The 13,919-nt window shown below is 35.5% G+C and overlaps 1 protein-coding gene across 10 annotated transcripts in view; it reads right to left on the bottom strand.

Moving 5' to 3' along the window:
* The window catches only part of LOC150099238 (uncharacterized), an 825,097-nt gene that overhangs the window by 242,217 nt on the left and 568,961 nt on the right, over positions 1-13,919 (bottom strand). For all 10 annotated transcript variants that reach the window (XM_090403353.1, XM_090403348.1, XM_090403355.1 and 7 more), the window contains one exon: positions 5,241-5,312. In XM_090403353.1, coding sequence (XP_090259479.1) covers positions 5,241-5,312 — 72 coding nt within the window. The remainder of the gene's footprint in view (positions 1-5,240; positions 5,313-13,919) is intronic.

Here is a 13,919-nt window from a genome sequence, read left to right as displayed (position 1 = left end):
TATCAGAAACAAGAGTCAGTGAAAGCAATGTTCCTGTGGAATCCCCCCCTGACAATGAGTCTGAAAATTAGAATTTGTGTTTAGATAATAATCAGGCTCTTGAGAAACATCCAATAGCTTCGACTTCAAATACAAATACCTCAACAATAAATTATGAGCTTTTTGACGATCCAGCTTTATGGCCAAACTTGTCCAATTCAATAATTGATAAATTAGTAAAATGAGGTCCTCCTGCTGAATCAAGAGACTTTTTTTTCCTCGCGATGAACATAATAATAGAAGTTTTCATGTATCGCATTATAATAGGATTTTGAGTAACGGAGAAACCATTAAAAGATCTTGGTTAATTTACTCAAGTTCAAAAAATGTAGTATTTTGTTTCTGCTACAAATTATTTTCTAATATTCGAACTATGAACTTAATTTCGGAAGGAAATAACGATTGGAAACATATGTCCCAACTTCTTCAGCACCGCGAAAAATCTGAAGAACATTTTAATAATTTTGAAAAATGGATTGATTTGGAAAAGTGTTTAAAAAATGAAACTACAATTGATCACCATCAGCTAAATTACTCAAAAAAGAACAAGGGAACTGGATGCATGTTTTAAAATGCATAATATCGGTTATTAAATTTCTTGCAAAAGAAAACATTGCGTTCAGAGGAAGTTCAGATACTCTATATACAAATAATAATGGAAAATTTTTGAAACTGATTGAATTATTCGCCGAATTTGACTGCATATTAAAAAACATGTAGAAAGCATAAAAAACAATGAAATTGATGTTCATTATTTAAGAATATATATACAAAACGAAATCATTAATATATTGAGTAATGAAATTAAAAAAAAATTTGTATCTAAAATAATGAATGCTAAGTATTTTTCAATAATTGTTGATTGCACCACTGATATTTCACGGCAGTAGCAAATGTCCTTAATTGTAAGATATGTTTCTATAAAAGAAAAAAATGAAACCCAAGATATTATACAAATAGAGGAAAGATTTCTAGTTTTATTAAAATTAATAATACAACAGGAAGTGGTATGACTGAAGTAATTTTAAAATTATTAGAAGAAAAAAACTTAAATATTCAAAATATCTGTGGTCAGGGATATGACAACGGGTCAAATATGAAGGGAAGAATGCAGGGGTACAAGCACTTTTAAGGAACAAAAATCCTAGAGTATTTTTTGTTCCGTGTTGTACGCATTCCTTGAACTTGGTATTGAGCAATGCAGCAAGCTGCAATGTAGATACAGTTTTATTTTTTGACATTATTCAGTCAATCAATAATTTCTTTTCTTCATCAAGTCATGATGGGAAGTTCTTCTAAACCACATCCAAAATTTTACTTTAAAACTTTTATGTACGATGAGATGGGAAAGTCACGTTGAAGCTGTAAAACAATATGAAATCAAGTAAAAGAAATACATGAAGCTTTAATTTTCATCACAGAAGATGACAGCTTAATTGGGCAACAAGGCATTAAAACAAAATTGGAAGCTAGTTCGTTAGCAAAAAAAATTAATTCTTTCAAGTTTTATATTTGGCACATTTGTTTGGTATGACATTTTAACTGAAGTCAATGCATCTAGCAAACAATTGCAAAATATCTCTTGCAATATTATGGAAGCCTTGAAATCATTAGATGTCACGAAAAAATTCTTGACGTCATACAGAATGGAAGCCTTGAAATCATTAGATGTCACGAAAAAATTCTTGACGTCATACAGAAGCGAAAATAATTTTTTGAAAGTTAAGCATAACTTTGCTCTAAATATTGGGTTAAATGCTGATTTCCCAACTAACGACAGCACACGAACTCAACAGCGACAGTTTCAAATTAATTTTTTAAATGTAATTCTTGATTCAGCAATAACATCAATTACTGAGAGATTTGAACAGCTAAATAAATATGAAATATTGCTAACTTAAAATTTGATAATGATACATAAAAAAAGCTTGTTTCGACTTAGAAACTGTTCTGTCTGATGGTGATCAAAAAGATATTTCAGCAATAGATTTATTAGATGAATTAAAGATATTGTCGTGGAGGATATCAAATAATTATTCTCCCAAAGAAGTATTAAATTATATTTGTGCAAATAACTGCATAAGTCTTTTTCCTAATGTGTACACATCACTACGAATTCTTTTAACAATCCCAACTACAGTTGCAAGTGCAGAGCAGTTTTTCTAAATTAAGACTTATTAAAAATTATTTGAGGTCCACAATGTCCCAAGAGAGATTAGATGGCTTAGCCAGTTTATCTATTGAAAGTGCCTTAGCTGAGACATTAGATCTAGAAGAAGTAGTCAAGTCTTTTGCCAAAATTAAGGCTAGAAAGGTTTCTTTTTTTAAAATAATTAAAACTGTTAATTCTTGATTTAGATTTTTTCATATTTGTTTTGTCATATTTAAAGTGATTTATGTAGTATTTATGAATTGTGTTAAAATTATGTACTCATTATATAATAAACAAAAATATTTTAAATTATTTATTAGTATTATTTATTTATTCATTATATATATATAATTTTTATATATACATATACAATTTCGACCGAAGGGCGGAAAAAAAAAATCTTGCCCACACTCACAAATTTGCTTGGCCTGGCGCTGTCTATGACCAAATCATTCTTAGTAAACCAAGTCTCACTAATTTCTATAATTTTTGGCCAAGTAGAACTAAGTAATGACAAAAATTCATCATACTTATTCCGAATACTTTGGGCATTAGTATACATAAACTGCAACACTCCTTTCCCCCATAATCACACTGTGTGTGAATTAGCTCACTCTGAATACCGTTAAAATTCTGAATACAATGAATCCCCATTATTATATGATTATAAATTCGAGTAAAAGAGAGATAACAAAACGTGGAAGACACTCAGAAGATATACAGATAACACTTAATCATGAAACCATAGAACAAGGAAGCAAATCCCCTCTTGAACTAGTATGAAGATATTTGAATTAATATCTTCATACTAGTTATAACATAACATAATGTTATAACATAATGTCTTTTTTTATTTCTTGTGAGTGAGTGCACAAATTCACTCCATGTGAATTTGTGCACATCTTTTTATGTTCAAACACAGTATTAGTAATGACTGGCAATATCCTGAAAAGAAATCCAGCAGATATTACCATTATGATTAGATTTACTCTTTTCACCAATTTTTCTCAACACATTTCGCATCCAGTACTCTGGATGCCAGTAAAGCTGTGGGACTGGATGGTATTTCACCACGAGTTTTGAGAGAATGTGCTTTGACCTAGCTTTTCAATGAAAGTCTGGCTGCTGGAAAAGTGCCCATGGAATGGAAGGAAGGTAAGATAGCGCCATTGCATAAGGGCGGTAGCAGACTGGAAGTGTCTAATTTAGACCGGTTTGTGTGTCATCAGTAGTTAGTAAGATCTTGGAGAAAGTAGTGAAGGACCATATACAGCATTGGGCAGATGAGGGTAATGTTATCTGTGAGAGTCAACATGGATTTGTGAAGGGGCGCTATTGTTTTAACAATATGCTAGCCTGTTATGATAAAGTTACAAGAGCATTAGATGAGAGAAAGGCATATACTGCCATTTTCTTAGACTTAGCAAAGGCATTTGACAGGGTGTCACATGATAAGCTGATATTCAAGTTGCAGCACATGGGTCTGGATGCCAGATTGGTCAACTGGATTCAAGATTAGCTGTCCAATAGGTATCAGAGAGTTGTGTATTGTGGTGCAGTTTCAAGGAAGCAGAGGGTTACAAGTGGGTTCCCACAGGGCTCAGTACTGGGACCTATATTGTTTAACCTTTATATCAATGACATTGTCAGTGGATTGCAAGGGGATATTCAGTTTTGCAGATGATGCAAAGCTGGGAAGGATTATTAGTAATAGTACAGATGTGGTAGCCCTGCAAGAGGATTTGAATAAGCTAGATAGATGGGCTAATGAATGGGGATATCAGTTTAATGCAGCAAAATGTAAGGTCTTGAGGTTTGGGAAACATCGATGGGATACTGCATACTCTATGGGAGGAGTTATACTGGAGGAAGTAGGGGAGACAAGAGATCTGGGGTTGATGATTGATAGAAACCTGAAATTTAGGGGATATATTGCAAAGGTGGTGAAGGTAACACAGAGGATTGCTGCAATAATGAGAAGGACACTGACCTGCAGAGATAAAACAGTTATCATTCCGTTGTATAAGACCCTGATCAGACCACACTTGGACTATTGTTCTCAGATTTGGTCCCCAGGATTTGAAGGGGATAAATTAACTGTGGAAAGGGTACAAAGGCAGATGACAAAGATGGTTTCAGGACTGTACAATGATAGTTATGAGGATCGGCTGAGGGAATGTGGACTGCAGAGTTTGGTGGATAGAAGAAGGAGAAGAAGGTGATATGATTGAGACTTTTAAACTGTTGAGAGGTGGTAACAAGGTTGACACTGGGGAGTTCTTTCGCTTGGTTGAACAGCAGGAAGGAGTGATGACAAGAGGTCATCCCTGGAAGTTACGAAAGGAAACTGTGAGCAAGAGGGTGAGGAGTGGTTTCTTTGCATGGAGGGTGGTTGAACCATGGAATGCATTGCCTGATGGAGTGGTGAGAGCGAGAACGGTCAATGAGTTCAAGGAGTGGTATGATAGACTTTGTGTTTCTTGGGGGGGGGGACCTCCCCTCGATGAGTCTTGGTAGACTTTGTGTTTCTTAGGGAGGACCTCCCACGATGAGTCTTTTGACTCCATGGAGTCCTGAATAATAATAATAATAATTTCTGTATGTAGTATTCATTTCATACTCTGCTGTTTAAATCTCCAACAGGAATCACCTTTCTTTTTATGTGAGCCATCCTCTTGATGACTTCAAAATATAATTTCGTATCAAGTCCAGTTTGTTATCATTTCCAGCAAAAAAAAAAAACAAAAAACTTGCAACATAAGAGTGGAAAAATCTATTCAGCCAAGTAGAGTGGCAACTAGAACATATGGAAGTTGTAGCACTTGTTATACAAGCATTTATCTCACAAGACAAAATAATTTGTGGAAGAAAATATTTTATAATTTTAAGAAGTTAACATGATACTGATTGACAGTTTCTTTTTTCTGTTTCTGTTATACTTTTAGCATGAAAAAATGCATGCATCCTTGTTAATACTTGACTCTTTAGAATGTGACAAGTCACATTCAAATTTTGCTCAAGTCTAAATAGAAACTTAGATATTACTCACATGCTCTCCTTTTTGTCCATCCATCCCTCTGTCTCCTTTAATTCCTGGAGGTCCTTGTGGCCCAGGAGCACCCTGAAAATATAATTCATTAACCACAATTTGCAAGCATTAATGGATTAAGAGACAACATGATTAAAGTGGGTTAAATGGCATTTGAATAAGAATACAATGTACACTTTGCATATGTCTCTCCTATCCAAAGTGGACTGAGATAGATTGAGAGAATGAGGTGAACAAGATCACTATAGAAATTAGAAGATAAAAAAGGTGACTAACTGATTTCTTGGATTTAAGAAAAAAAAAGGAAAAAGGGAAAAAATTAGAATAAATGGAGAAGATAAACAGAGAGAACTAAGAAGTAACAAACAAACAAACAAAAAAAATACAGGATATTGACTATGGATTTAAGAGAGAGAGTCTTAAAGACATTTGTTAGCATCCATAACTATACCACAATGAAATCAATATTACTGGATTGATTGCACATTTCACTTTTAGTAAGAAAGTCTGCTAAAGTTTTATAACTATCCTCAGTGAAAGTGAGCAGTCATATGCAGTCAACCCTCCCAAAAACAAATTCAAAGATTATTATTAACATCAGACCTCCATGGAGTCAAAAGATCCATCATGGGAAGCACATACTATTACACACAAAGCTAATCAAATTGTGCTTTAAACTCATTCAATATGTCCACATTCACTACACTATCAGTCAATGCACTCCACTCCTAACCACTCTCTATGAAAAGAATGTGCTCCTTATACCAAACATTTCAAAGACCAGTTACGAACTTTGTTAATCTTCTCTGGACCTGTTTAATATATCATCATCACTATAAAAACCAGGTGACCAAATGTGTGCCCAATAATTCATATGAGGCCTGATCAACACCTTATACGAGGGAAGTATAATCTCCTTATTTCTGCACATTAAGGTTCTTCACATCATTGCCATAATCTGAAGTGATGACTCCACAAATTGTGCAACGTGACCTCTGAACTTTGCCAAATATCATTTGTAGCTTTAATCTTATCACCAGCTTTGTGAACTGGAAAAAATTTTTCTTCCTTCCATTCCTTTGGACTTATGCTATTACAAGACTCTTATTAAACAGTAAGCCTAGGTTGATAACAACCTGGAACATTTCCTTAAGACATGTGATGATATACCATCAAGCCCTATTGCTTTATTGACATCAAGCTTACTTAACTCCTCGTATACCTTTAGCTTATTCACTAGCAGGCCACCATCTCCCTTTTCCTGTACACAAGTGTACAGGATTTCACCCTGATGAGAATGAAGCATCCTGATGAATTGCTCATTAAATACCTCAAATATATCCTCTGCAGCAGTTACCAATCTACCATTTTCATCCATTAATATCATCTTGTCATAATCATTCTTCTTTCTACATGCTGCATATTTGCTAATTTCTGCCCTTACCAACTGTCACTTTCCTGGCTTGCTCTTTATACTCTTCATGCAACTGAGTATTACAATTATTTATCTTGCGCTGCTTCCACAGCGTCTTCCAGATTTCATGCTTCCCTTCATTCATCCATTTCACACCTATCTTATTCAGGTGTGAAATACATTTACAGATTAATGTTGTTTTGGAATACATTTACAGATTGATGTTGTTAAATATCTCTTTGTCAGTCACAAGCAGCATTTAATATCTCCTTCCCACATAACTCTTCATTCCTTGCTATAGCCTCAAGGGCTCTCCTAGGCTTGTCATAATGATCAGCCTTGTACTTCCACATATATCCTTCCCTCACAGAAGTCTTCATATCGGTAGCTACAACCCAGGTGATCACATCATGATCACTCTCACCAACTGGAGAGAAGTTCAAAACCCCACTCACTACTACATCCCTGATGAAATGATCAGATCTAAAACTCTCTCAATCCTCATGTACCCTCCTTTGCACACTACCTGAGATAGTCAACTCTCTCAAGAACTTGAGAAATTCATCTTGTTCTCTATTCCCAAATGCTATCTCTTCATTCCAATCTATACCACCATAATTAAAATCACCCATAATGACCACCCTCCTCTTGTTCACTAGCCAAGTTGCTTATATATATATATATATATATATATATATATACACACACACAGACACACACACTCTTCATCACCACAATCTGAATTCCCTGGCCTAGCAACATCCAACTACATATCTCTTCCTATCAATCTCTACCTAATGCCATACTGTGTCAAAACCACTGTCACTATTTCTCTCTTGCTTGGGAATTATGCCCAACTTATGTGGGCATCATCAGCAATACTCCCCCCTATCTCCCTTCTTGTTTCTTCTATCCTCACAAATAACACTGTACCTTCTATTCCTGTCAGGATATCATCCTCATTCAACCATGTGTCACTTATTCCAACATTTTTTTGGGGCAATATCATCAATCAGTGAAACCATTTCATCTTATTCCTGATGATGATTCTTGCATTGGCCGAATGGTTAGCGTATTCACTCCCCAGCCAAAAGCTGCAGGTTCAAATCCCGCCGTGGACATGGATGTTTGTGATTGTCCGTGGAAATACTAGTGGTGGTGGTGGTTGGTGATAGATGATGTTGGTGTAGTTGCAGTCAGTTGGTGGATTGTGAGTGGTGGAGACAGAGTTGTAGAGTAGATGCCCTCCCTCAATGAGTCTTTGGACTCCGTGGAGGTGACAAATAATAATAATAATAAATGTAACAGTTCATTTTAAGTTTATAACCAGCCCTATCCATGCCACCTGTTGGATGTGATTTCCCCACCTGTACCCATTCCCAATTGTTTTTATCCCCACTTGACTCATATATCTCCTCAGAACTATGGACACCTCATGTTTATGCTGATCATCAACATACATGCATTAACTACTACAACATCTACTGTCCTTATGTCTTTGGATAGGAGAGACTACTACAGTTTCCCATTAACATGCACTTCAATCTCATCTATTAACTTTCATGATCTTTCACTTCACCTCTTACTTCATCTGATCTCTTGCTCACATCACTCATTGCATTTTCTTCTAGCAATAGTCTCTCCAGTTGACTCATGCCAAACTCATTCAAATGCAACCCATCATGTTTGTACAAATCCATTTTTCCCTCAAATAAATGCCACAGATTTACAAACTGCACTCCCTTTTCTTCACACAGCTCTGCCAGCACACAATTCATGATTCTTGTTCTCAATCTCAATTCATCACTCTCATACTTTGGCAACACAATGACATCCTTTCTTGCCAAACTGTTATATTTCATTCTCCTTAACAACCTCCTGATATCTGTCCTTACATTTTCCTTATGTCCAACCAAATAATTTGTTCCTACAATCACCACTAACTGCCTTGCTGGAACTATCTATCTCATTTTTTCCCTCCTTGAAAGCAGACCTTGTGGATTCTCTCATTAACCACACCTCTAATACTGGAATCTCCATACATCACTATTCTTGAGTAGTGTCACCTCTTTTTTCCCTATCTATTCTTTCTATCCTTTTGCACTCTTTCAATTCCTTCTCACTAAACATCTAATACCATTATTAGATGGTATTATTCCTCATTTCCAAACATTATTCCTTGTTTCATTTCTCATTCCGAACAACTCATTCTTCAAATCCTGCATGTCAGCAATTTCACTCTCTGTCACTTCCACAGTCTTGTACCCTCCATATCAAATACCAAAGGAAAAGTTGTATAGCGAATTTTCTTTAGTTTGGCATTCTTGTTACAGGACTTTGATTGAGACTTGGTAATTTGGTAACAACAAACACTGTTATTGTGTATTTATGCTATAATTCACAACAATAGTGTTTTGTATATATAGTTAACTGTAAAAGTGTTGAATTTATATAAAGAGAATGTAAAAAAATCTCCTGTGTTTCTTCAAGTATAAGCTTTTTAAATTTTTTGAAACTTAAGATGACAGCAACATTTTAATATATCTTCAACAGAATAAATCTAAGAAAATGACTGAAGAAATTTCAAGATGATATATTTTTTTTGTACTATTCATAACTACTCTAGCAGAGAGTTTTGTAGCACCTCATGTATTAAAGAACTTCTCCTGTGCAGAATCTATATTCAAAAATAAATGTTTACAAGATTTAGAAGTGATACCAGTGTAATGTTACATATACAATTCTCACTCATTAGACAATCTACATTCAACAGATACTTCCATTACTCCCAATAGAGTATAGTACAGTACATTCATTTGATTTTAATTCTAATGAATTTAAACTAATTTTCTGAGAGTGTTTTTAAACACTTCCTGATCATTAGCTACCACGGTAACATAATGCTTGCTAAAGATGACACTGATTTATATTGAACTCTAACCATCAATTGTAAAAACAATTGCTAAATATGAAATTCACGTGTGCTCACATATATTAAATTAATATACATATGACATTTTGTCCAACATGTGATACATATATGAAAGATATGTATCACATGTATTTTCACCAGAAACGAACATCCAAGATTAGCATAATGAATAAAATGTGCATTTATCATATTTCTAAGTTCTGTTAGAAGTAAATATGTTTAACAGGTTATAAATCTAGAAACAACAGATGAAAAAGAAAAAAAGTAAATAAATTTCCAATTGTACATGAATGTATGGAATGAGCTACTGTTTATCCCATATGGCCAGAGGTCAAAACATCATCAGGCATATCTAAAGTAAGTTGGGAGATTTTAAGGAAGATTGGCAAAGATTTAATTCCAAGCTTTTCCATTTCCATAATAATAATAATAATAATTTTTGCTCAACATGGTAACATTGAGCTTTCACAGATGTTATCTTCACTTTGTTCACAAAAATGAGTTTCCTGGAAAAATAAATATCATCATCTTTATCATCACACCTCCATGGAATCAAAGAGAGACTTATTATGAGTTTCTTGCTACTTATTATATGTTCCTTGCTCCTTACTTCTTTATTCACATCTGCCTTGTACAGTTTCTATGGGTAGCCTCTTCATTTTATAAAAATCTCTTCTACATTAATCTGGTAACAACTCTTTAGTAATTTATATGTCTCAATCATGCCAATTCTCCTCCTCCTCCTCTTCCTATATGCTAGGCTCAGCAAATGGTATTCCCTCAATCAGTCCTCATACCCAAATTTCAGAGACCCTGCACTGCTTTGGTCACTTTTTTTTTTTTTTTTTTGGATAGACAAGCCTTGTAACCTCAAGGAGCCATATAAGCTCACCTAGAGCAGATATTTTAGAAAAATCCATGTCGTATGTGAGATCTGAACCCACAGACTATTGGCTAGACAGGGGTATTTCATCCACTAAGCTAACCAGGCTGGATTCTGTGATAGGTGAATTTTATATATCCTTATCTACTTGAAAACTTGGTGATCAAATCTGTGCACAAGCAACCTATATGTAGCTACACTATCTGATAAAAATTATCTGGATGCCTGCTCATCCCACCTCTCACTCTAATATGAAAGGCCTTAATATGGAATTCATCCACCCTCTGCTGCCATAACAGCCTTCAATCTTCTGGGAAGGCTTTCCACTAAATTTTGGTACATTGCTGTGGTAATTCTTTTCATTCTTCCAGAAGAGCATTAGCAAAGTTGGTTACTGATGTTGGGTTATTTGGCCTAGCTTGCAACTGATGTTCCAATTTATTCCACAGATATCAAGTGGGGTTTTGATTAGGGATCGGATGCAGGCCAGTTAAATTCTTCAACATCTATCTCATCCAACTATTTCTACACAGACTCACTTTGTGGATGGAGGCATTGTTGTGTTGATACAGGAAAGAGCCTTCACTGAACTGTTACCATAAAGTTGAAAGCACAGAATTATTAATTCCCTTTCATTGGAACTAGGGAGTCCAGCATGAACCATGAAAAACAGTCGCAGATCACAATGCATCCTCCATCAAACTTCACTGTTGGAACAACACATTTGAGCAGGTAGTGTTCTCCTGGCATTTGTCAAACCTAGACTTGTCCTTCAGACTTCAGATGGCGAAGTGCAATTCATCCCAGGCAATGTGTTTCTGCTGCTCAATACTTGACATTATCTTTTCTGATGTCAGGTCTGTTCTTCAGCTCCCAACAAACATTTGTTGTGCTGGCATTGCATGCAGAAGCATTTCAGAACTCAGTAGCAAGTGTTTCAACCAAGGGTAGGTAATTTTTTCATGCCACATACTCAAGTACTGTGATTTTTTGTGGCCTACCAAGTTGCAATTGCGCTGTTGTTGCTCTTAGTGATTTAAACTTCACAATATCATCACTTACACTTGATCAAGGAAGCTGCAGTTGGGTAGAAATTTACTGAACTGAGTTGTTACAAAGGTGGCATCCTATGATAGTGCCATGTTGAAAGTCACTGAGCTCCTCGATACAGTCTATTTTACTGTTAATATTTGTCTATGAAGATTGCAAGACTGCGCTTCTGTTTATATTTGTAAAAGTTATGGTTGTGATGTTTAGGACTTCTAGCAATGAGGTCATTAAATTTCAGGTCATTATCCATCATTATCCTCAGATCCTTTATTTTTTCCAAGTCCTTTAAGATATTACCACCACAAAAAGATGGCAGAAGGCAGGGATGGTATACTCTAACTCAATCATCTATGCTTTTCAAATTTCGAAATGTTACAATTCACAACAAGATGAGGTGTTGACACAGGCTGGGACATAATCCAACTAAATAAGGCCCATACTGTTTCCTTTAGTAAACCAGGCAAACAGTGAAAACTCAGCTACTGAAACAAATTCAAGCTCAAAATCAGCAGAATTCAAGGAAAGTACAATCAACATAAGAAATGGTGCTGGTAGAAGAATTAAAGAAATAACATATCGACATTACTGGAGTTACTAAAGGAAACAGTATGGGCCTTATTTATCAAAGCAGATAAAAATAGGTGAGACCCTTCTAAATAACAATTACAAGATGCTACATTTAGGCAATGATGAAGAAAGGAAGCAGTAACTATAGTATTCAACTTTAAACATTATTATTATTATTATTACATCACACCTCCAGGGAGTCCAAAGACTCATCGAGGGAGAGCATCAACTCTACAACTCTTTGTCTCACTACTCCACCAACCGTCATCATCTAACATCAATGCCATCTACCGCCGACTACCACCAGTAGTGCTTTCACAGACAATCACAAAGATCCATGCCCACGGCAGGATTCGAACCCGCAGCCTTTTGGCTGGAGAGTGGATACGCTGACCACTCGGCCAACCAGGCCGGCGTGAAGATAATCTGCATGAAGATAATCTACTTCAATAGTAGGCAATTTCAGTAGAGTGATGTAGGCAACATTAAATGGTGAAATAAACAATGAGACTTATTTGTTCCTATAGAAGGGTTAAGGGTTCTAAGGAAGAAGTGGAAGAATTTTTTTAGGCATCATAGAAGGAAGATAGCACAAAGAAAAAGGAAAAATTGGTCCTTGCTGGAGATCTAAACAACAGAATAGGAAATGAATATCATCCATATAGCAATGTGTTGGGACAAGACACCTGATAGATGTCTTGTTTTCTTCAACATGAACCAGTCATCACCAACACCACGTTCCAACATTAGCAAAATTCACATGGAAAGAACGCACAAGAAATAAGTGTCATTGATTTGTTATTGTTGATAGTGGATATTGTCATGTTAGTTTGAGACACAAGAGTGCACAGAGAATTTGAAATAAGAAGTGATCACTATTTACTTTTGAGAAGGATAAAAATGAGCATCATATTGAAAACAAAAATATATAAGAAAAATAAAATTATATAAGAAAATTTTAAAAACATCCCAGTTGAGTATCTTTCAGAGGTGAACTATAGAATCAAGTGTGTTATTAGCCACTTGATTCTATAGTTCAATGAAGGAACTTGAAAAAAAAAAATCAGAAAAGTGTAAAGTCATGCATTTTGGGATTAAAAGATTACCAGCTGTGTACTACATTGATGGAACAGTACTCCAAGAGATTGATGATTGGGTGGCGCTAGTGTCCTTGGTGAATGTGGCGGTCGTGTTTAGTTAGTCTAGAAAATGTGTTTTTAAATTTAAATATAATGTGGCTTTTTGTCTCAAATTGTGCTGCAGTTGTGCATCGGTTAGATACAAGTGTCCTTCAGTGGTGTTATTGTTTCGAACTGTGTTGTATATATTGCGTTTTCGCTGCCGTTTGTTTCACTACTTCAATGTGTAAAGATGGGGTCCAACAAGAAACGTATGTCAGCGGCACACAGAACTTCTACTTCTACACGAAAGGCTGGCTCAGCGTTAGATTTTTCGCAATGGATGCGTTGCAGAAACTGATATATGTATGCGCCGAAGAATGTGAAGGATCTGTGGTCGGTCTCGCTAAATGAGAAGAACGAAAATGTCGACATATGTGAGAAGTGTCGGGATAGGCTGGAGCGTTTAGGAATGGAAGCTGACATTGGGACTGTAGCGGAAGAACTTCGGCGGGAGCTCACGAAAATGAAAAATGACCTTCATCTTCTGCATGAGGAATTGGAAGTGCTTGATAAGGAGATATTGGAAGTTAAAACTGAGTTTAATGTGTTAAACAAAGAAATTAGGACTATAGAGATTACTTTAGCTGAAGTAACTAGAACAGGATTATGTATGGGTGAGTCTTTGGTGAATGATGCAGTAATAAATAGTATG

Source organism: Typopeltis vanoorti, chromosome 14 (genome assembly GCF_054136105.1).
Source record: "Typopeltis vanoorti isolate ZY-2024b chromosome 14, IOZ_Tvanoo_1.0, whole genome shotgun sequence".
NCBI lineage: Eukaryota > Metazoa > Arthropoda > Arachnida > Uropygi > Thelyphonidae > Typopeltis > Typopeltis vanoorti.
The sequence above is the reverse complement of the archived record's forward strand: the minus strand, read 5'-3'. Positions and strand labels throughout refer to the sequence as shown.